This window comes from Barbatula barbatula (assembly GCF_947034865.1).
Source record: "Barbatula barbatula genome assembly, chromosome: 7".
In the NCBI taxonomy this organism is placed as follows: Eukaryota; Metazoa; Chordata; class Actinopteri; order Cypriniformes; family Nemacheilidae; genus Barbatula; species Barbatula barbatula.
The window spans coordinates 19,900,127-19,924,992 of NC_136770.1; the positions used below are offsets into that span (position 1 = coordinate 19,900,127).

At 38.2% G+C, this 24,866-nt stretch overlaps 1 protein-coding gene across 2 annotated transcripts in view; it reads left to right on the top strand.

Annotated features, from left to right (window-relative positions):
* Window positions 1-24,866, top strand: part of sema3fa (sema domain, immunoglobulin domain (Ig), short basic domain, secreted, (semaphorin) 3Fa) — a 36,704-nt gene that overhangs the window by 3,187 nt on the left and 8,651 nt on the right. Inside the window, exons 3-9 of one of the 2 annotated variants that reach the window (XM_079459664.1) lie at window positions 18,912-19,072; window positions 19,515-19,577; window positions 19,781-19,900; window positions 20,716-20,805; window positions 21,991-22,084; window positions 22,700-22,819; window positions 23,579-23,718. In XM_079459664.1, the coding sequence (XP_079315790.1) occupies window positions 18,912-19,072; window positions 19,515-19,577; window positions 19,781-19,900; window positions 20,716-20,805; window positions 21,991-22,084; window positions 22,700-22,819; window positions 23,579-23,718 (788 nt within the window). The remainder of the gene's footprint in view (window positions 1-18,911; window positions 19,073-19,514; window positions 19,578-19,780; window positions 19,901-20,715; window positions 20,806-21,990; window positions 22,085-22,699; window positions 22,820-23,578; window positions 23,719-24,866) is intronic. The other variant, XM_079459665.1, reaches the window with a different exon arrangement.

A 24,866-nucleotide genomic window follows, 5' to 3' on the forward strand; every position in this document is an offset into this window, starting at 1 on the left:
ACAAAGTGAAACTCGCACACACATTTGGTATCTCCCTCAGTAGAGTTTCCAGTACAAGCATGTAGGGAGGGCAGGGAACCCTGCCAGACAGAGTCAGTTTCAGAGTCTGAGGGAGGACTTGGCTGCCTGTGGTGGTGTCGGTGAGTTAAGAGAGGAGATACCAGTGTCGTCTTGTGCCCTTTTACATTGCAGACAGTCCAGGCTGGCACATCTCTGGAAGCCAAGATAAATCATCTGTGAAGTTCAAGGTCTGCTGAACTATATAAGACATGACTTTATGACATTAATTATTAGGGAATTTCAGGCTTTCAGTTTTCATTTTGTGTTAGGGATTGTGCAAAGCCCAAAAATGAAAATTCTGTCATCATTTACTTACCCTCTTGTCATTTTAAGTGTTTGACACAGTAGAAGATATTTTGAAGAATGGCGGTAATCACACAATGGCGGCAAGGATGTAAATAACTTTGGTTTGAGAAATGGGGGGGGGCACAAAATGGGGGGGAAATGTTTTTGATTTGAATCGCATTTCCTCATTTACATATGTTTAGGCACTATGGGGGATACAAAATTAATGAAATAATGGATTTTCTGCATGAAGTGAGCGAAGAGCGGATGCAGCAAGTGATTTTCTCGATAGGGAATTCAATATCACAAACTCAAAATACCTTTGTTTTGCATTATTGTATTGACTGAGAAACGGAGTAAAAAATGGCATGTTAACCTGAATCTGCGGTTGGGAGGAGACGAGCTGGATGACTTTCTAAAACGCTTAAGCAGGTCCTTAACGTCCAGGGAAGACCACATTTCTGTCAAGCCTTGTCTTAAACACTAGCTGCTGAACGAGTCTGATCGTCCATTATAAGAAAACAGCTTAAAATAGCCTACGCAAAACCAGATTTCCATTCAACCTTAATTGTTATAAACACTAGCTACTGTTAAAAGAACAAGCACTTATTCCAGTGATAACAATAGTCTCACGTTAAGCTTGTTTATTTTAAAGAAACCTGATAACATGGTTCAAGGCAGCGACAAACTGAGAACATAAAACTTTTCTGTTATCATGTTTGTTTGATACCAGGGTTTAAACAAAATGTATTTCATTTGGTTTTCCGTAGTTGTTCTTTTGGTACGTTAAGCTGTTTCCTTGTAACGGATTTTTGGAAAGAAACGCTTATCGGGAGATTTTTAAGGGCTCGTTCTTTTAACAGAAGCGAGTGTTAATAACAAGTAAGGTTTGACAGAAATGTGGGCTTACCTGGTCGTTAAACATAAGTATTTTGAGTTTGTCATAGTGAATTCCTATGGAGAAAATCACTTGCTGCCGTCCACTTAATAGAAAACAACCTTTCAATGAGCTATTTTTTGTGTGCATGCGACGCCCGCATGGACACAGGCAGACTACTCGGTCCTATTTCTCTGTGGCTATGACGGTGGTGTTCGATTAAAAATCATAACAAAATTATTTGAAATTGGGGGGGCAACACGAACAGGATTTTGAAAAGTGGAAGACATGTCCCCTTGTCCCTAGTGGAAAATATGCCCCTAAATGGCGAGACCCATTGACTTCTATTGTATGGACACAAAACCAATGCAAGTCAATGAGTAATGCCATTTCTTTGGTTACCAACATTCATCAAAATATCTTCTGTGTTCTGCTGAAGAAAGTAAGTCACACAGGTTTGCAATGACAAGATGTTGAGTAAATTTTGATAGAATTTTTATTTTCGTGTGAGCTATTGCTAACTTTACGTTTCTGTGCAACACAAGGTGACTTATTTTATTTACATTTTCCCTTTTATTCCCTAGCGCATACACACCACGCACCCTTCTCTTCTTGTCCATACACCTCTGCAAGTCTGGGATTTAAATGCAAAAAGGTAGCCAAGATGACTTCTGGAGTCACATGGCAACCTAAATTCATCCTTTTGTGTACCAGCAATCCCATAACTCCTCATTTTGGACATGACAATGGATTTATGAGCATGTTTATGCATATCATATCGCTGTACAGTGGTTGAGAAACCAAGGGCTGGTTCATGGAGGAATGCTGTGTGTGCCTGTGTGCCTGTGTGTGGTGTGCGTGTGCGTGTGTGTGTGAATAGTGCCACGGGTGTTGTTTGTGCACATTGTTTTAATTTAAATTCCATCAGTAGAGTCTCAGAAGGATAGCACACTCATTGCTCAGTTAGACGAATGTACGTAGACACATTGAAGCCATAATCTCAAGGTGCTCGAGGGACGTGAAGGTGGAGCGGACAGCAATGCATATATTATCACGATTAAATCCAGCATACAAAGTGTTATGACATTCTTGTGGGTAACGTTCTGCAAAACACCCCCTCTACTGTGGACAATATCTGTGAAGTTTTTCTAATGGGAGATTGCGAAACCCGCTGGTTTGTGAGCTTTTAGAAATCTTTATATATTTCTTGATAGAAGTGCATTTGCTTTATTTAAAACACACGTTGGCTATATCTGGGTCCACTTCTGGTCTGTTTAGCAGCACATTTTAAACAACATACATTCTCATTTAAATATTTGACCAGGGCACAATATGAGTGTGGTTGTCTGAGGTAGAGTCTATTTTTATCTTCAAATAAGCTCTAATAACAGCCTATTTAAGGGTGCTAGGACTGAGGTTATGACCCCTAAAACTGGAGCAGGTCCCTTTCAGGCGGTCCGTCCTCACTTTGTGTGGGAAAAAAGTGAACAGATTCCTCCTTTAAATGCTTGTTACACTAATCTGCCACACCATTTGAAAATTTGAACGGTTCTTGCTGTTTAGCTCATCATTGTTGAGAAACACCTGGATGCAATAATTGGCCATGTGTGAAAATGGAGACAAATATATCCAAACAAGCTGGGAATTATACTTCTGAAGTTGGATTTTATTGTCTTGTATCCATACCAAACAATGTGTGTAAAAGCAATTATACATAGTATATAAAGCCTTTATACACACCTATATAATGAAATGGCACGATTTACTTTATTCTTGAGCACGTGCTGAGACCGAGATAACTGTGTAGCTTAAGGATATGTTTGATTTCTTATAGTGTTACATTACTTTCTATTCCTTTTTTTGTTTTTCGTAATTGAAGATGTGTTTGGCCTTAAGCCATTTTGCAGGAAGAGAGAGATAAAGAGAAAGTAACAACTCCAATTATTGTACACTCAATACTTTACACCAATGAGTTGATTAAGCTCATCCTTTGTTGTCTATAAGGGCGCTTTCTCACCTTTAGTTCGGTTCATTTGGTCCGGACCAATGGCAAAACAATTATACATTGTAGAATTTTTCACAGATGTTGGTTCCTTTTTTTACACCACACTGATTGCTTTGGTCCAAACCAGTTGAAACGAACCAATATGGAGTCACGTGACACATGCACATAACTCGTTGGCGAGAATATATTTCCTAAGCTGCTTTTTTACACTAAATAAACAACGTTAGCCTGGTGAACTGTGCGAGCATCAGTCGCATCATTGTAAAGCGGCAATGGTGATCTCAACAACATCCACCAGGTCATCATCCGGTTTTGTCCCAAGTATTTTATTGAAGTCATCATACCACAGGAACTTGTACATTCCGCCCTTGGATGTAAAGCTGCCATGCTAGTGCAAACTGTCAACAAACACTTGTCCTCATTCAATAATGCACAGCACAGCTGACTCCGGCAGCTGGTTTAGTCCAAAAACGTGCAGTACTTTTTGCATTTGGGTCTGTTCGAGGTCAGATCGCCTTCTCACCACAAACAAACCGCTCCAGGGTTTGTTTGAAAGCGTACCAAGACCACCTTTAAGAAGGTCTTGGTACGCTTATTTGTTATGCTTTTGGTGCACACTCGACTGCGATCGACACCTGCCCAAACGAACCGCACCAAGCAGAAAAACGTACGATTCAACCAAACTAAATGAGTACGGTGTGTAAGCACTCTAACTGGACTTTAACTGGGTCAATCGGGACACCAGAGAATTCAGTAAGTGCTTCTCTCTAACACACACACACACACACACACACGCAGTTAGACAGAGAAAGGAAAAATCATGTGTAAGAGAGAGCCCCTGAGCAATCAATGTTTCTCTGAAAGGTGAACCTCCTTCAACCTGCCAAGATCCGCCTAAGAGACCCGTTCAGACAGAAGATGAGACTGTCTCTCACAATTTCACATCAGAGATGAACTAACAGCTTTACGCACAATGCCAATCAGTGAGGATTGTTTCTTCAGACACGTCTCACCTGTGGCGCTGATGGGAAATTATTTGAAAGCGATTGTGCTTGTGTGTGTGTGTGCAGTTGTCTGTGTTTTTGGCCCAATCTTCAGTCTCCCTCAGCGGCGTCTTGTATCAATTTTCCCTGATCCAACAAAAATGTGTTTGTCTTCAGGTAACAGAGCTTTTTAATTTTTTGCTAAAGCTCACAAGCTCAGTCTTGCTCTCGTTTTGTAGGCGAAAGCGCAGCAATGTATCCAAATGGTATTAAAAAGCAGAACGAGATGGAAATCATCTAAAATGCATTATTCTGTGCTGCTCCCATGGGGCGTTCTCTAATGGAGCGCTTGGCAGAGAAATAAACTTAACCTTGTGACCCTACATCGAGTTTCAGCTTCAGAAGAATCACTTTGAAAAGGCTGCATGAGACACAGATAGGCGAGGTCTTGGAGGCCTGTTCTTTGTTCTCTGGTCATTTCTTTTTTGTTTTTGCCAAAGGGTGATGTGGTCATGTGCTGTATTAACATCTCAGTCTAGTGGATCGTAATTTAGAATTGGCACTTGAAATATTCTCACAAGCGTTTTATATGAGAGCAAATGCTTTGTCTGTGATGCAGGGGTGCAGGCAGATGCCGGTCAGTGCGGCTGTGTCAAGGTGTTGGTGTATCCCAGCATCCTGTGCTGCTGCACTGGTTTTGAACTGTCACATTGAGCGGAGAGCCGAGGTGACAGCAGCAGAGCTAAATATAGAGACCCTTGGTTTCTCAAACCAAAACTCACTGAAGAGTACCATAATAAAACGTGTTTTTAGACGTTGTTTAAAGACGTTGTTTTGTTAATCGTGGTGATCCCATATTTTGTTTGAAATTGATGTAAACACCATGTCACGTTAATTTGGTATTCATTCAGCATCATGATGATTTAGTATATGGTTTATTCATATAATACCAAAAATAACTATATTAAGCTAAAATTCACAGTATTGCCACAGAACTATAATGATTTTGATCTGTTTGGTTAAAACATCTGATGATAATATATTCAGGTCAAATTATACCCAAAATGAAAAAGAAAAATATAAAGTAGCGTGAATGTGATTTTCCCCCTGGAACTGTTCTTTAGCCATTTATATATTCCTGGATTCTCTGCTTTTTTTACTTTCTGTCTCTGTCTTCACAAAAATGTTTTATCTCTTGATTGTCATCTTAAGCTTTTCTCTTCATTCGCTCTGCTCTCTGGGGAGCTGTCAACATGTCACCCTCCCGAAGGAGTAGGAGCACAACCATAAGGAGAGAAAAGGCGCAGATATTCATTTTTGGTGAGGTCTGGGTCACAGCTCATCAGATGAGTCATACAGATGGGCATGTGGGTTGGTGGATGTGTGTATGACAGGGAGATGCTAAATTTGAAGAAGCCGTCATGGAGACTCAGATTCAAGGGCGTTCACGTCCAGGCGCTTTTGAGGGATCATCAACTTCTTAACTTAATAAAGAAAACCATAAGAAAGGTTTAAAAATGTGATCTTTAAAGGGATAGTTTACCCAAAATTATAAAATGTCATAATTTACTCTGTATATGATGTTTTCTGTGGAACAAATAGAAGGTATTTTAGGAAATGTCTCAATGGTTTTGTGTCTACAATGTCAATGGGTTCCAGTGCTCTTCATATTCTTTTGTGTTCTGCAGAAGAAAGAAATTCATAGAGGTTTTAAAGGGTGATAAAACGATTAAATAGTTCTCATTTGTGGGCGAACTATCTCTTGACCCAATTCAATTAAATGGAGCGCTAGTGGATACCTACTGCTTCTCAGGCTTGTGCGTTTGCTTTAGAGTTAGAAGAGATCGTAATGTTTCAAAATGTGCTCAGATTTGCCAAAATCCCAACATAACATTTTTTATACATGAACTCTAACATTTCTCAAATATAAACATGTATGCTATGCTCTCCACGTAGAGTATTGAATCTTACAGTATTACCTTACTGCCATTTGTGTCTATTTTGTGATACATTTTTTTAGCAGCCTAATCTAACAAAAAACGTGTACTTTATGATGTTGGTAATTGGTATTCACCATGCAAAGTGCACAAAAAAAGTATAGTTATTAGAAAAAATGTGCTGGCCCAAAAGCAGGTTGTACAAAAATATGCAAAAGAGATGCAGCAAATTCATGCAAATTACAAATTGCCATGAAGTTGTGTTGGAATTTTGGGTGATCATCAAGTTGACGCAATGGGGAACAAACTTAATAACTTCCTCCTAAGCTACTGTATAAATATTTTTTTTTGTCTAAAACGGATTTCGGTCATTAAATTGCAGCCCCACAGCACATACTATTTGCTGCTGTTGTGTAATGTAAAATAATTTTTCTGCATACAAAAACATTTAGGCTGTCATCACTTTTAGCTATCTTCATTGTACAACATGCCAAGCCGTACTAACACCACTCCACCATCCACACTCATCTTACAACACTCATGTGCAGACTGTATGTTCTAACAGTTTTATCGTTCCTCTGTACTCATCTAACTAATCACAATCACTCCCCTCACGTTACATTTTGATCTGTCTGTACCGCTCATCACTAATACACTGTTAGCGTCAAAGACACTTAAAATGTCAAGATTGTAGATTACTACTTTGTTTTGAAACGGCCTTAGAACCAAAGGTTATCCAATCTGGATAAATGCTTTGCACTGTCAGCTGGTTTGATGTGTTTCTTTCTTGAGTGTAACATGAGGGATTCTGTTAGCTCATGTCGAGAATCAAAACATTTTTCTGTTATGGTTGGAGAGCGGCTTTGGGAAAAGGGGAAATCTTTTTCTCACTTGTCATTGTGAGAAACAGACATGGTTAGTATTCTGCATGAGTGCGAGACAGTGATTCTCTGTTTGGGCATTGTGTTTGCGTGATGGTGTCTTTTGTGCTTGTCCCTTGATAATTGTTGTTTTTGAGAAAACAATGTGTAAGAGAGATTGTAAATAACCCAACAGATGTAGAGGTTCGACTGGGGTTAGTTGTCACACCTCTTACTTCCAAAGTATGTTTATTTTGAGAACTTTCTGTAGGCACCCAACTCAAGACCCAGGTCTTGAATATAATGGAATGGAAACTGAAGTTTAGTGTCATTTCGCAAACGCTGTAATGTGACATTAAAACGGATTGACATGACTCTTTTAGTGTCACTTAAGTCTCTCTGTTCCCTTAGACTCTAATTGCTCACGGTAGGAAGTGAATTATCCCCTTTGACTCGTCCTATTGTGATCCTTAACTGCAAATGGAGAAGAAAAATGACTGTGTGGTCCACCGGGATGTGATTTGTTTAGACACACCAACAGGTCTGTTATAATAGGTGGTTACAATAGCCTTTGACGCCAGGCAGCTTAACTGAACCCCAGACCTGGACCCCGTGACACCTTTTGTGCAGTAAGGGGAGTCCAGAACTTGTTATTGAGATGCTGTTTGACATTGTGAACGGATGCATCTGAAATATATGCATCTGAAAGTGCGGTTAACAGTAGGTCTTTATATGCAAGAGATTTTAGCAAAATTCTATTCTCTTTTAGCTGGTGGGGAAGATAACACATAACAAAATAAATAATTTTTTTTGAATATTAGCTTTAGAAAATATTATTATAATAAACAATATCATATAATGTCATTATATACAATATAGAATGATGTTAGAAATATACAATATAATAATAAAGATACATTAGATATGATTTGTACGTGGTTTTATATATAATTATACTTTGGATTTTATATCCAAAATATCCCTTGTTTATGTCCTTGTATGCATGTGTCTGTTCATCCACTTGTGTCTTCCCATCAACGAAGACAATGCCTTCTCCTTGTGTCTGCTGGTTTGGTTGCCATGGTAGCACTTCTTTTGTTACCTGTCGCTGCGTTATGGCAGATTTCACCTGTTATTCGATCACCATGGTTTTCTGCATCCGATTCTAGGACATTTTTATTTCCTATTGATCTACATCAATAAAAAAACAAATACTTTTTGAAAATATAAGCAAATTAATGAACCCAGATGAAATAATTTGAGTCTGGATTTACAATAGTGAGAGGCCAAGATGTTTTATTCCCACAAAGCCGCAGGAAGATATTCTACCTCCAGATGTGGTCTGGGTGTGGGAGTTACAGCCTTGAGGTTACTAGACAGTCTTGACCTCAAGGGGGCCCTTAGGTCAAAGGTTCCTCTCTCTTCATGTTTTTTTAGACTGCCACCATTTATTACCATCTGTCAGTCAGGCACGGACCCTAATGCCGAAGCAGTACTTAGACTCAGACAATGACCCGTTCTGACACACCGAAGCATCGCGATGGGGAGGAAGCGGAGGGGGAGCTGGCCAATCCGAGCAGAGGGATGGAAAGAACACAATGTGAATCACAACAGGGGTTATGGGGAGGTAAAAAGAAAAATGTGTCTGTCACTGACTGGAAGGCGTGCCTTTATGATTAGAGGACAGTGAAGGACATGGAAGAGAGAAATGGATAAAAAGAGGAACCAGTTTAGAAAGGAAAGAATGTTCTCTTAACGCAATACTGTACGTGTGTATGTAAAAATAATAAAAGCAATTAAATCATATTTGCAAAAAAATTCAGTGTCACAATAGTTAAATGATGGTGTACTATAGTTAAATTGTTTTTGGTAAGTCTCTTCTCTAAACATATTATGTATTGGCTTAAGAATAATTTACAAAACACGAGTAAAAATATAACCTGGTTTTACTGTGCTTGTTAAATGCCGTGTAGTGTTTTGTTAAGTAAATACAAGTTTGAGTGAATTACATACCTGGCAGTATGATGATAGGGTTGATAAGATGTTGCAATCATAATTATTGTAAGCAGCACCAGTAATCTCTTGTTTAATGAGAGCTTGTATGTGCGTCTCTCAGGTAAGTCACTCCTCCAGATGTCACTGTGGGGAAATTATACATGTGGGCTGGTGAATTAGAGGGGTGGGAAGATGAGTGTGTTTCTGAGACTTAAGTCTCAAGAGACCACATTCAATGCTGTTTACATGGTGCGAGTATTTTGCGGGTGTGTCTGGGAGTGTGACCGATGCTGGAATTGGTGATATCTTTTGGTGGCAGTGAACTGTATGGACAGGTTGTCGTTTAAAGGGATAGTTCACCCAAAAATTTAAATCCTGTCATTTATTCACCCTCTTGTCATTTCCAACCTGTACGGTGTTCTTATGCAGAACACAAAAGATATTTAAAAAGAAATATTGCAGTACAATGGCGGCACCCATTGAATTGCATTGGTTTTGTGTCTGTTTAAAAGAAGTCAATGGGGACTGGCGATGTTGTTTCTCTGTCTCTCCTCTCATTGCCGTCTTCTGCCGCTTTTCACTTCTCCTTTCTTGCTCAAAATCAACAGTTAAAATGGCTACAATTTGCAAATTCTCTTCTACCCACAGTCTACATTGAACTTTACACACATCACAGCAAAGAAGCGCCAATTAAGTCTAATATAGGATGATGTCATGTTCTCATCCCACGTGAACACACCAAATCCCCAATGAAACTATGACTGACATGTTTATATTGCTGGAGTGAAATATTCCCGGGTACAATTACTCGGGAAATTCACTTTTAATGAAAAATCATTGTCCTCGCTGCCACTAACACAAGATGGGAATACTTTTAGATACTTGGTTTTGGCTCCGATGAAATTGCGTGGTAATATTAACTCTTGCTTGATCTTATACCAGATATTGACAAGTGGATAAAATGTATTTGAACAACGGAGCAGTTCATTCGAATTTTAAAGAGATTATTTAGATTAACATGAATTATTAAAAATAATTCTGTTATTGTTCTTGTCATTCGAAAAAACAATATAATGGATCAGACAGCAGATGAAGGTACACTATTCTGAGAATCGCGTCCAAAATGTCTGGAAGAAGAAACGGGGAATCTTTTGGCACGGAGGCAAGCAAAAGATTTCATTAATTGTGATCACTTCAGTGCCTGGACAGGACATTTAATCGTTTTTACAGTTTTAGAGCCTTCGCGGTATAGAGACAAAGGTCAAAATCATTCCTCTTTCAGACACTTTTAGGTTAAAACCAAAAGATTAAGGATCATCCCTTCATAGTTGAAAAATATAGCTCGGAGGTCCAATCGTTTTTGCTTTTCACAGTTTTCTGCAGCTTGAATCTCGAGTCCGTCAAGCTGCTCCCAGTGGAGACATGAGCTTTGCAAAATAGATATGCTAAACCTTTATCCTGGGAAATAAAAGGCGGAGAGAAACAGATGTGAAATCGGAGAGAGGGAAAGATAAATGTGGCTTTTAACATCGTGCACACGTTCCACCGTTAAAACCGTCCCACAATTCATCAGTTTGAGCCTCCTGTAAAATGAGAACGTATTTACTCGATAACAAGATGGAAACGGAGATGCGGAATAAGAGCGTAATAGGATAAGAGAGAGTGCTTGCTGGACAGACGCCAGGAGGAATGTGTTAGGTGTCTGTCTAGAGTCAACTAACATCTGTTTCGTGCTGTCTGCTGATTTTGTTATGAGGAAAAAATATAATATAACATACATGCTCTCAACGGAGTTTATCTGAAATCTGCTAAATGTGTATATAGTATATACTGTATGTTTTTATATGTAATATATAGAGTAAAAAAGATTTTATTTTGAACATATATTGTAAAAATGTATTTTCTTTTCATAATTTTGCTATAGATGATGAAATCGTCCATTGCAAATGGCTGACAGACATGACGGTTTTGAGACGGCATCGTGATTCCAACAAACGTTTCACATTCGTCGTGTGACGCAACCCTAATTTAGATACATAATAGTAACGGAAAAAAGAGATGTACGTTTTATCAGCCTTGCTAAGACTATTGCTGCCATCGTTTCTATGTCTGTAGACATATTCGGGGAGCCATGTTTCTTTCATAGCTTAAGGCCGGTCAATGTATCAATGATGAGTCAAACCCTGAAGAAAAGTATGCAATGCATTTGACCTCTGCTTATGACATGAGAACAAAAAGTCTCATATATCGTAACTCCAGACATCTGATTGTGACTGATATTTGAAAAATACTACTTTTGGTTTTCACCGTCGTGTTGATGCAGCCAACCAAAGTAGGCTTTATTAATCTCCCGTCATTTCGTTTCTCTCTTGTTTTCCTTCACAATCCGCTTATCACTAGCTTGTTTCATTTGGCTCGTGAATTCAATTAGTTAACCGAACAAGACAATCCCATTAGATAATTTCATGGCTGTTTAAGTGTTAATTGCCTGTAACATGGATTAAATGATTGGTCTTATTAAAACAAGCGGGGTGATCCATTTTTATGGGGGCACACGTAATGGCTTCGACTATCTCTTGCAGATGTCAAACTACCAAATTAGAGAAAATTTGTGCTTCTTCCATATCGTTAGTTAACATTCCATTCACATGCTCTGATTTAAATGCACTTTGTTCTCTCGCCCTTTTCAAGTTATTCTCCATCACGCTAATAGGACTTTAGCCACTTTGGGATTTCTTTCATCTTGTCCTTCTGTTTCTGTTTAATATTGTCAGCTGAAGTGCCTCCAGGAAAGCTTTTGTTGGTCAGGGAGCGCTTAATGGAACAAAGGACAAGTGAAACTAAATAGAAGTTCATTGCCATCCCTCGTCCTAAATCACATGATCTTTGCTATCAGGCTGGCTCTGGGGTTACGGGGTCAGTGGAGGGGAGCGCCCACTTGTCTGTCAAATGAGAAAGGGGGCTTTGGCTGGAAAGCCTGTGCTTGTTTTTAGTGGGCGGAGTTTGCTTGTCTATCACTGTGAACTGCAAAGAGGCGATAATCCATTGGCTTTTCAAACTGTCAATCAGCCTTGCATTGCATGAGTTATTATTATATATTCATGCAGAAGGAAGGAATGCTTTTCAGTGTGCATTGCATTTTTTCTTGAAATTGAGTTGATGATTACTGTTTCTTTCATTCTGATCTTGACTGACTCTAGAGGTAATGCCCATTTGCAATGCAATTAGCTTAAATGTTTGTGTTGCCAGGGGCCACATTTAGTGCCCGTGACAAATGGAGTGAGATGCTGGCGCTTGTGCCATTAATAAGAGTGAAGCCCCTCTGTATTAAGAATCTGTCACTGGAACAGACTCTGTGGCCTGATGTCTGTCTGATCGCTGACATTTGGAATCTGCGAATATTATGCACAACCTTTGTATATTAAAAATGATTTATTCATATTTTTCCTGTACTGAAATGTTTCCTGTAACATTTTGTAAATGTTGTCTGTAGGCTTTTTTGCGTTAATGTACATTGTGAAAAGAATATATAGAATTAATTTTCACGACTGCTAACAGTGTAGCTGATGTCTGAAGAGTTTTTATGAATGGTTGCTGAATGAAAGATGTCAACAATTTGGTGTATATTATATATACTGTACATTTGGAAAAAAAACATAATTTTACAGAATTCTCAAACACTTCAAGATCTTTAGAACCATTTGCATGCTTGCTTGTATGAGGAGTCGGGCATAATCATGGTGATGAGGTTATGTTGCTTGCATAAGGGCAAATGTTGCTTTTGGTGGGTTATGTAATATTTATTAAATACTTTTTAGGAATCGGCCTACCTGACATATAGCAACATATAGAATGTAGTTTTTCAGTTCTCTTGCTGCTTGCATAAGGTTTTATGAAGTCATTGCACACCAGCTTTCTCACAGGACTTTAAGGGTCTGTTTTGTCTGTTATGCATTTTGATTGACACCTCCAAAGGGTACTCTCTCCAATTCATATGGTTCCTCTCCCATGAGACTGAGCTACATCTATGTTAATATGTTTCACTGTGTGTGCCTGAGAGAGTATGTGAGAGCGAAACAAAGAGAAAGTGGAGCGCAAGAAACATTAGAAAGATAAGAAAATGCAAATATGAGTTTTTTGAGTGAGCTGTCTCTTTAAGAGTCGAACCTGTCATTGCGTTTCAGAGCTTTTACAATCAAGACAATAATTGAATGAACAGCAATAAATGAACATGCACATACACTTCTCATCAGCAGTCGATCCGTGGCGATGCTTTCAAACGTCTCTCGCCTGTCACATGCAATTAAGGATTTTTACTTGGTTACGGGTCACTTTGAGCATTCAGAATGACCTTTTCCCTTGTTTCTAAGCAACAGAGGTCAAGTGGATGTGTGTTGAGTATCCAGTAGGGACCCTACCTTTAGTGATCAGGGGCCGACTGGTTTTCAGTTCTGTGCTGGGGTGTATGATAACCTTTGTGAACCCATGACCCCGATTCAGAGAACCAGCGTTGCCATTGTGTGCTGACCACTTTTGTAGTGTCAAGGATATAGGTACCAAACCTACCCACAATGGAGTTCTGAAAAGACTACGGCAAGTTTGGTTGAAATTAGCAAATATTGAATGCACAAAAGGAACGTATTACTGAGATCAGCTTTGTGATTTGGTGACCAGCAAAATGTGCAAAAAATTATTTTCTTAAACAACCAATGCAGCTCATGCATATCAAAAAAGCTATATTTTTGTATATAATTTGTAATATTTGTATTAAATTGATGCATCAAGATGGGCTGAAATCCCAGGGACTATGGGTTAAATTTATAACCTAACTTGCATGCACTGTAAGTCGATTTGTGTCTTAATGTGAATTGGAGATTTGTATGGGAGAATGAATTCAGCCGGTGCTTTCACTCCCTATTTAACACTCTCACCTGACCCAGAAAAGAAATGGAAGGTGAAACATTTTTGTGATAAGGGTGTGAATAAAACTAGGATCAGAAATGTTATCTCTACCTTGGTATGTAGACACAGACAGCTGAATTGGGAATGCGAGCGAGAGGAGCCAAAAAGGCAAAAGAAAAGTCTTATGAAAACTGTTTAATACTATCATGACTGTGTGAAATGCAGAGGGCGATCAGCTAATGTCAAAAAATGTTGCAAAGCAAGAACGATTGGAAGAATGGAGATAAAACGAGTAAATCTCTGCCGTTTAATGCGTTTTGAAGCATCCGCAATGAACTGTCCGATTGACCAGAGTTATACTGCAAAATCGGAAGTTGCATATCTGTTCTCGCCCTCATTTAAAATGACGCATCCTGGTGATTTGAGATGATAATCTCATAAACACTTCAAGATCTTTAGAACCATTTACATGCTTGCTTGTATGAGGAGTCGGGCATAATCATGGTGATGAGATTATGTTGCTTGCATAAGGGAAAATGTTGCTTTAAGTGGGTTATGTAATATTTTGAAATACTTGTTAGGAATCGACCTACCTGACATATAGCAACATATAGAATGCCAAAAGTAAGGTTACCAAACATCAAACACACCAGGTAAATACAACCAAGTGTCATTTATGGCCTATAAGGTTTGTTTGCCCATATTTCTTGCTTCCACACCTACGGTAATACTTTAGAAGTAGCTACGCAGTTTGTCTCGCAAAGGCCAAACTTGATTCTTCAAGTGCATTAAGAGATATAAATCAAGAATCAAAGTTGTTGCTTTTGGCTGTGTTTAATACACAAAGAAAGAAAGAAAAAGCAAATTAAGAACATAATATAAGAACACAATCAGCCGTCATATGAAATCATAATGCAAAATAAACAGACCTGACTATAACATAATACAGGCTGTGATCTTGTGCAAACACGTTTTGACATCTTTAATAAGCTGGAGCAAGGATTTCAGGTCATCGCACCAAATGGAGCCACGGCCTGGTAATTATTACCATGTTTCTGCTGTCTGGCTTCTTTTTGTGAGAAAAGCTCAATTAAAGGTTTTCGGGGTTTTTTTTGAGAAACAATTCACTAGGACTGTATGGGTCAGGGTGCGCGCTTTGCTGGATTCGTCCCTGTGCCTTTGAGCGTGAACTTTGACCTTTAGCCCATGAAGCCATGGGCTAAAGCAAACAGTACGCTCCCAACCGTACCCATCCCTCTATTTTATCTGTTTCTGTTCTCCTATTCCTGCTGTGTTCCTTTATTTTATCACTCCTATTCCATGCTGACTTCTTATTCTTTATTTTTTCTTTCTGTCTCTTGCATTTGAAGTTTTTTTTATATCCTAAGATTTGATGCACAAATGACAGTGCATTTTTGTGTGATTTGATCAAATCTTTCACTTTAATCGTGCCATCTTCTTAGAAGACTCGGCTGAGATAAGAAGGATGCAGTAATCCTTTGTTAGATATGAGGGCTGTTCAAATCAATGCCTCTTATACACATACCAATTGCAAGTGGAAAGTTTTCATCTTGTCATGCATATTAGCAAACACCCACACACACGCATGCTTACACGCACACACGCATACACACACACAGACTGGCAGGTAATATCTCTCTCTCTCTCTCTCCCTCTTTCTGGTCTTTATTATATTCTGTCCACCTTGTCCTTCAACCTGTCACTCAAATCCATAGGAGTGGTCAAGTGACAGCGCTTTGAAGCTTAGAGATAAGACCTAATCTTCAGGTGATTATTTAGGCTGGACAGCTGAAGGTAAAAATCAATCTCCAAAGCCTTAGTAATATATTTGTGTGTGTGTGTGTGTGTGTGTGTGTGTGTGTGTGTGTGTGTGTGTGTGTGTGTAAGTGTGCCACGGTATCAGTGAAATTTAGATTTGCAGATGAATGATTGTGCTTGTGAAGTAGTAAAAACCTGAAGTTGCTCCTGATGTCCTCTAAGTGTATTTGCTGTCCACAGAGAAGCGGTTAAAACTTATTTTCCTCCCTGTTTGTTTGAAATAATTAAAATATAAAGTTCTGGAACTGTTAAACAAGAACAAAAGAGTCAAAATTATGAATAAAATGTTGGAGCTGTGGACTTGGGGTTAGTACACATTGAGCTGTGATGACTTGGCAGACAACGCAGGGTTTGAATCCGGCCCGCAACTGAGATATATCTTCTTCAACCCATCAATCGATCAATTCAATGGCAACAAATAAAATAAGAAACAAAGTATATAGTGAGAATGTAGATTTCTGAGTACATTGTGTTGAGTGGTAAACAATAAATCACTGTCAATACTGTATAATAAAAATGCTGCTGTCATTGAAAATACATGTTCGTTTTCCACGACTGATACTAGAATGCATCATTACCGGTGGCAAAGATACACAGAGATGTCTGAGGACTTGTTGAAACACGGTGGATCTGCCTTTTTGCTTAATTAGAACCCTGAATTGAAAGAGATGAGGAATTCTAGCTATGTGCCAGGAATGCCCACACAGGTAAATGGGGTTTTATGTTGTCTATGGCCCCATGCTAACTTGCTTTGTATAATACTCAAGAAGATCTCATTGTCTGATAAGATATTCATATACTGGTAGTCTTCAGAAGTGGATGCATCTCTATTGCTTGCACATTCCAGTGTATTACCAGTGTTTCCAGTGAAACTTGGCAAAGGTTGGGAGTTGTGGTCCAGTTAGGATTTTTATAGACAAATGATTTAAAACTTGATGTGTTTTAAATGCCAGCTCAAATTTGGATGTTATTTCAAACAATGCTGTTATGTTAAAACCGAGGCAATAATTTAGTTCGAGGGGAAATTCTTGAGAAAATCATTTATGTGTTTTGCTCGACTTTGTAATTCTTTCCAAAGCAAAATGGTCATAATTGCTGTACAAACCACGATGCCTATTCTAAAGATTAAATGAATATTTCGAAACGTTCTGAATGTTATTATAACTTTATTTTTATCGGCCGAGAGACAATTGTTTGAAAAATTGCTTTTATCAACCGATACTGATTATTGGCCGATATATCGGTGCATCTGTAGTTTCACTTTCTTTTAAAATGGTATTTTATATTCTTTAAAACTCGCTCAGTCTCATTTAATATTCATTTTGAGGTTGCAAACACTTGATTTGGGCTGCTGAGCTTAAGCAGTTGTTCTTTTCCTGTCGTGGGCTAAACACCAGCCAGCTTTCAGGCTTTGATTTGCTGGTACGTTGTCAAGTCGGACCTACACCGTGGAATCTGGCGCTGATGGATGTAACTTTTAGGTTTGTTTGTGGGTTCAGCTGGAGTTTCTCAGGATGGAGTAAGACGGGAGGGTGACCTGCAGATCCTTTGTGAATACGACCCTGTATTCTTTTTTTGACATGAATATTTTCTATAGACAGGCAGACAGACATAGTGTGCTATCATGGTATGCATTTAATCCACATGTGTGTGTTTTCTGGGTTTCGAACCCATGACCTTGGCGTTAGAAGTGTACTTTATCATCTGAGCTACAGGAACATTTTATTATGACATATCACCCCATTTATAATAAACGTTTTGCTTCCTCAAGCCCTTCAGGACAGGTTTCTTTCACAATACAACTGGGAATTGGTACAGTTGGAATTAAACATGCAATTTCACTTTGGCCAAACTCTCTGTATGTTTTAATTTGTATCCATTCGCCATTGCCAACTGTCTGCAATGCATTATTCCCCTCCACTACCATGCATTCTGCAATCCATCCTCAGGTAGAACTTATCAGCTTTAACCTGGCCAGTTCAGGAGCCGAAAGTGTGTTGTGCTACAGTAACATGAGTAGTGGCATTCCATTCTCCAAAGGCTTCCCTTGACGCCGCCTTGCAGGAACATCCAATGCAGACCTCTACGGTCACCCAAAAAGTCTTTCCTGTGAACTCTGTGAACCATAACCTACATAGTATGTGCTATTTATTGAAATTGTGGCAAGCTCGGTGTAGCTTGAGAATGCTTGTGGTGTTTTGTGGGATAACTCTTTGGTTCATGGCAGCGGACATAATTAATTAAAGGAGTGTAACACAAAACATTTTGCATGGTTTCATGTGAAATTAACACACATGAACACATACATGGAAGTCTCCAGTAAACCTCAGGCTGTATAAATACTCGCTTTTCAACTTAGGGAATTACGCCTGTTGGGTAAAGAGGAATATAAAGCATTACACCACAGCATTGTTTTATTGGAAGACAAGGTCCAGAGAGCCAAAAAGCCTAGAGAAATGCAACAAAATAGCAAAGAACATACTGTAAGAATGAAGCCAGTGCATTGAACCTTAGGGAAACACTCCAGTGAGATTTAATGTCCAGGCAGCTGTACAGATGTTGTATTTAGGAAAAATTGAGACTCATGATGTTTGGATTGATTGATTGTTTGTGAGTCCTTTTAGAGTTGTAGAGTTTGCAAAGTTGGAACTTGCTTGTGTGGATGTAAATTCAATAGAAACCTACGAATCATGGTAATACATCTTGTTTTGACATGAGTATTCAGTGTAAAGAAAGCTTCTATTATGAATCTAAATCTGATGGATCCAAGGCTTCTTGACTGAATATGAAATCTAGAAACTGTTGTGGTGTATTTACTTTAAAGACCACCATACCCAACTGCATAAGCACTGGCCCCCTAAGCTAGGGACTGTGGGTTCAAGTCCCATCTGGAGTGGCTTTTGTAGTAGTGTACACTTGTATTTTAATTAATTTCCCACAATAATAAAGATACTTTGCATGTGTGTGTGAAAAAAAAACTTCGTTGTGTAGCTTCTTTTCTGTTATGACACCTCTTCTCCTGCTGTATATTGTTCTGGTTTATTGCACTCATGTATATTGACTGATACGTTTATAGTATTTTGTCGATTTAGATACAATTATATGGCAAATGTAACAGTATAATAAAATATAAGATTTATAAGAGAGATTTTTGCTGTCATCTTTTAGAGTTGAAGTCAACTGGAACTGCCCATCACTTTGCCTTCCTGCTCAACTCGACAGACTACAGAATCCTACGCATGGATGAGGATCATGATCGCATGTATGTGGGGAGCAAAGACTACATTTTGTCTCTAGACCTGAACGACATCAACAAAGAGCCCCTTATAGTAAGAGCTTTCTGTCACGCTATCACAAATTGGGTACAATATAGTCTTTTGTTCTCTTCAACAAATGGTTAGTTGATTGTAAAACAAAAACACGAATTTCATAATTGTTGATCAACTTTTATATTATATTGATATATTTAAATATACTGTTTAATATGTATTCCATTTATATATTATACAGTATGATTAATTCCTATAGTATTACATTTATTTTTTAGATTTGTATATAGAAGATTTGATTATTATACAAATGTTATTTTTATGCTACTAGTGTTTTCAGAAAGAAATGGGACCCAAATGTGTCCAGTATTTGTGAAAATGTGTTTTTCCTAAACCGAGACAAATCGCAACGAATGAAAACTTAAAATTTGGCAGTAAAAAGCTGGTCACTGGAGATTTGGATGACCAACATTTGTTTATTTTTCTCTCTCTTTCTCCTCAGATTCACTGGCCCGTCGTCCCTCAGAGAAGAACCGAGTGTGTCCTCTCAGGAAAGGACATCAATGTAAGAATCCATAAGGGAAAAGACCTTTAGACATTGATGTTCTTTTTATGAGTTTTCCTTAAGATCAGTCTAGACTGTTGCCAGGGTACCACCATCTTGGCCAAGCAGAAAACCAACTCTGTCATTCCAGCATGTGCATGTCAGAAACTACTATTTATTCAGAAATGAACACAACATTCATGACATCACTCTGTTTTCGTCAGGGCGAATGCGGGAATTTCATCCGTCTCATCGAACCGTGGAACAGAACACACCTGTACGTGTGCGGAACGGGAGCTTACAACCCCATCTGTACCTATGTGGACCGTGGGCAGAGGTCACAGGTAAACCATCACTCACAGGTGACCTGTCTCCATTTGCGGGTCAAGGGTTTAATCTGTTGGCTACATTAGTTAAAAGGTATTATGTCATTAGAGTGGAATGTTTCCCCACCCTGGATCAAAGAGTATAATCTTTACCACCTGTAATGTTTATTGACTGTGTTTAAGAAAGTAATTGTTTTAAAGGTAGTTTCTATTCAACTCCACCTCCCACCTTTCCCATGACCACATCCATCTTCAACCCATGTGACTAAAAATGTCTTTTAGAAATGTGTGAGGTACAAACCACACAAAAATGCTTTCATTTGAACCTGGAAGTTTTAATAAAAAAAATGTAAAACAAAGCTGTGGCATCAAATAAAGAACTCTGGCACTATTTTGTTAATCGATCAGTTGACATTAAACACATTATTAAACAAAATGAATGTATATTTTTTTCAAAACTTTTCACTCAAATTTCTTATCTTGATAATATGATTTGCCAGAAAAATAGGACAATTTATTTAATTAGAAATCACTAAGTGGTCTCAGACTTTGCCCAATATTTTGCCCACATTTAAAGGGTTCTGTGTTTTGCATGCCTGTTTCTTTGCATTTCATAAGCATGTGCTAACAAGGGTCGTGCATGTTGTCCATGACATACTGTGTACTGTATAAAACACAACCTTCATTGTAAACAAGTCCATCGTTATACACCAAACATCGGTTGTCTTTCTAGCAACTCGCTGTTCTCCATGAGACACAGATTGGGTCACTACTTGGGTTTAATGGTGTGACCAGAAAGAGGTATTTATTAAGGAACACACCTTGTTTTATAGGCCATGCTGGAAGATCTGCTGCCTCGTGAGGGAGGCCGAACCAGTCGAGCAGCAGACCCTAGCGCTTCACCAGAGCCATACGCACCCAAGGTGGGATATGAGGTCCTCCTTTTGTTTTAAACCAAGGGAAGGAAGGCAACGTATTTTGGTCCGCACTAGACACTGAAGGGTATATTTGATCATAGACGTTCAGTAGCTTCGTGTCGAGAGGTTCTGTTCACACATAATCATTGGATTTTCAACAGCTGGTTTTCTCGATCGCTGAAGGCGTTGAGAGGAACAGGAGAAGAGCTGTTAGGCTTAGAGCCTCTCTTTCTCAGGTTTGCCTACACTTGTCCGAAGGCTGCCTTTGGCGCAGAAATCTAGCAGAACGTACAGAAATTACACCCACACCATCCATCAGACTCCATCATGAGTTGATGGAGATTAGTCAGCACAAAATCTATCCGCGGTTATTGCATCTGTGATGTGCGTGTAAAACTTCGAAGTAGAATGATCTAAAAAAAAAATTGTCAATTTTCCGAGGCAGATATTTTGTTGAGACATGTTGCGTTGCTGTTTGCCGAATGTGATAAACTTCTTTGCTTGGATATCTACGTAAATCCCCTTTCAAAAACAGTCCATAAAACATCTAAGATGTTTCCATTTGCTGTGATTGGCTACATATTTTTGCAGGTGTGAAAATATCGGTTTGACTGTAACTGGCATGCAGACTGCACGGAGTAGATTGGTTTCTTAGCTTGAAGAGAACCTAAAGTTATTTTCTTTAATACTTGAATGAAACAATGAAATGTCACTAACCCTAGACGCCTAATAGAATTAAACCTTTTTTTAAAACTAATACGAAGCACAAAGTGAGAATCATTCATTTTATTTGGCAACCATCAAGATCCTTGAACTTAATCGTTTATTTTTGTTATAAATTCTTATGTTTTCAATGTCTTTAAGGCATTTACCTGTTTAGCAGATTTATACTAGCCCGCTTCAGTTGAATGCCTTGATGTTGGCTTTAGACAATATGCAAGGTGCCAACAGAGTGAAAGGAAATAAAAAGGTTGTTATTACAAATCACAATTGGTACATAATTATATTTCCTGAATGCTGTATAACAACCTCAGCGTAGTTTTGCCCATCCTTCCCAGTGTGCATTTCACTTCCTGGCTTTACCTCTTAGACTCTTTAAGTTTCCAGTATTTAAGTAAGCTGAGAATCAATACTGCACATCTTATTAACGAAAACCCTGTGCGTACGTACATGTACCTTTCTTCATTCCAGGAATACATTTTCCGTCTGGAACCTGGTAAAGTCGATTCTGGGAAAGGAAAATGCCCCTACGACCCCAAACTAAACAGCGTCTCGGCTTTGATAAGTATGCGCCTAGTTCAAGAACTTGAAATGGTCTTGTCATTTTCTATCTCTTATTCTTAAAGGGATACTCCACCCAAAGATTCTCTCATCATTTACTCACCCTCAAGTTATTCCAAATCTGTATAAATGTCTTTGTTCTGATGCTAACTTTTTTCTAAATATCTTTCTGTGTTCAAATTATATTTCTGGGACATCATTGACTATCATAGAAGGAAATATATAAATATATATATTTTTGTTTTGTTGAACACAAAATGAGATATTTTGAAGAATTTAGGAAAACAAACAATTCTGGGGAACCTTTGACTACCATTTAAATTTTTCTTACAGTGCTAGTCAATAGTGCCCCAGAATTCATCCAAATATCTTTGTGTTCGTCAGAACAAAGTAATTTATACAGGTTAGGAACAACATCTGTTTTTGGGAGAGTAATTTATGACACGATTGTTCATTTTTTGGGTGGAGTATCCCTTTAAATAAGATGATAAATTCTACAATTAGATACAATACAGTTCTTTTCTCCTTTCGTCTGTGTTTTGTCTTATAATCAGATGAATCATTTTTTCCTAAGTTTACGTTTCAATCTCTCTTTATCTCCCTCTCTCTGTTTTGGCAGATGGCCAGCTTTACGCCGGAGTCTACATCGATTTTATGGGAACGGACTCTGCCATTTTCCGCACGTTGGGCAAACACACTGCCATGAGGACAGACCAGTACAACTCCCGCTGGCTTCATGGTACAGAAAGATTTTTTTAATTGTGCCGTTAAATCAAAAAGCACCTCTTTTGTTTAGTGAGAAATGTGCTAGATATGAATATTTAACATTGACCTTTTTTTATACTATTGGAACTATCAGTCTTTTTTCTTAGAATTTTGAAACATAGAAAAGTTATTAACATGAATTACTATTTTTCATTCTGCACAATTTTTGGGTCACTAATCCAATATATCCAAATTGAAATGTTTCAATTTGAACTTTTTGTTGGAATTATGCTGCCGGTTTATTTTATAGTAACGTTTCAAAATAAAGTTATTAGTTTTGTATTTAAATAAGAAAAAACACTTTAATATACTTTATATATTTAAAACAAATCTAAAAATAGATCTTTTATTTATCATACTTTAAAAGCTGAGTGATGGTTGGCCCTTTGGATTGAACCCTTGTTTTAGGCAGATCCTCATATTAAATATAATCCCTTTTACTTGGCTCCCATCACTTAGTTCTTCTCAGAGTTTTATGTTTCCCTTTCGCAATATTGTCCGACGTGATAACATCACAGATTCTGTCAGAGACTGTAGCATGTTATGAATGAGATGAAAGACTAACTGCTTCTCATCAGTTGCACTTGCCAAAGTATTTGAAGTTCAAGCGAGAGTTATTTAATACGATCCATTTGCTCCTTTATTTTCTTTCTCTCTGCTTTTTTCTCCAACTATGATTCATTTCCCATTTTTCTCTTTCTGGTTCTTTTCTTTCCCTCCTGCCTCTTTTCAGATCCAACGTTCGTCCATGCCCAGCTCATTCCTGACAGCGCGGAAAAAAACGATGACAAGCTATATTTCTTCTTCCGTGAGAAATCGTCGGAGATGGGTCAGACTCCCATGGCCCAGTCCAGGATCGGTAGAATCTGTCTGGTAAGAGCGTGAGCAGACGCAGACCCAAATAACCCACATCTTATTATTCCATTCTTCATTTCCAAGTGTGTAGCACTTTGGCGTGTGAATCGTTAGGCACCTCGTGATTTGATTAGATGTCAATTCAGAGAGTCATAATCTGATTCCAAAAAGATTCCCAATAGATCTATGTTTAGATGAGGGGCGCAAATCTTATTTCGCTTTTTTCCTTGGCTATTAAACTACTTGGAAGGCTCCTGCGTACTTTGTTTGTTTGCACAGTGCAAATACCGCAGCAGATGCGGCCTGCGTTTGTGCTGTGCAACACAACTAATGGCAGTTACAGTATTTAAAGTACAGTGATGTGTTGTCTTTCGAATGGTTCTGCAGTAAACTAAATGTTTTTTATTGATCAGTCCGGATTGCAGATTGCATTTACAGTATCTATATTTACAGTACAGTAAAGTTACTTAAGAATGATTGTGGATCGATCCAGAATCGTTTCAGAAAGGATACATCATTCAAATTTGAGAGTGACTTTTTAAAGGTATACTTTAAAGGAATAGGTATACTTTAAAGGGATAGTTCTTTATTTTCTCACCTTCGTATTGTTCCAATGTGTATACATTTCTTTGTTCTGATGAACACAGAGAAAGATATTTGGAAAAAAATTTGTAACAAAACAGATCTCGACACCCATTGACTCCCATAGTTGGAAAACACTTTTTTTTCTGTTGAACTCACAATAAGACATTTTTAAGAATGTAGGACAGCAAACTGGGGCACTTTTGACTAACATTGTATTTTTTCTTACTGTGAAAGTCAACGGGTGTCGGGATCTGTTTGGCTATAAGCATTATTTCAAATATCTTTCTCTGTGTTCATCAGAACAAAGAAATGTATACACATTGGAACAATACGAAGGTAAGTAAATGATGACAGAATTAAACATTTTGAGTGAAGTGTACCTTTAATACAGTTTTGCAATAAACACCATTTTTAATAATGAATTATGAATGCTTTAAATTGTTTCAGAAAGAAATAATCTTTCTTCAGTAATGTTTTGCCTTTTCTTAAGGTTTTTCGAAAAAACTGCATGCATTAATAATGCATTAAGAATGTTTGTGGAGTGATCCAGAATAATCTCAGAAAGAATCAATGTTCCCCGG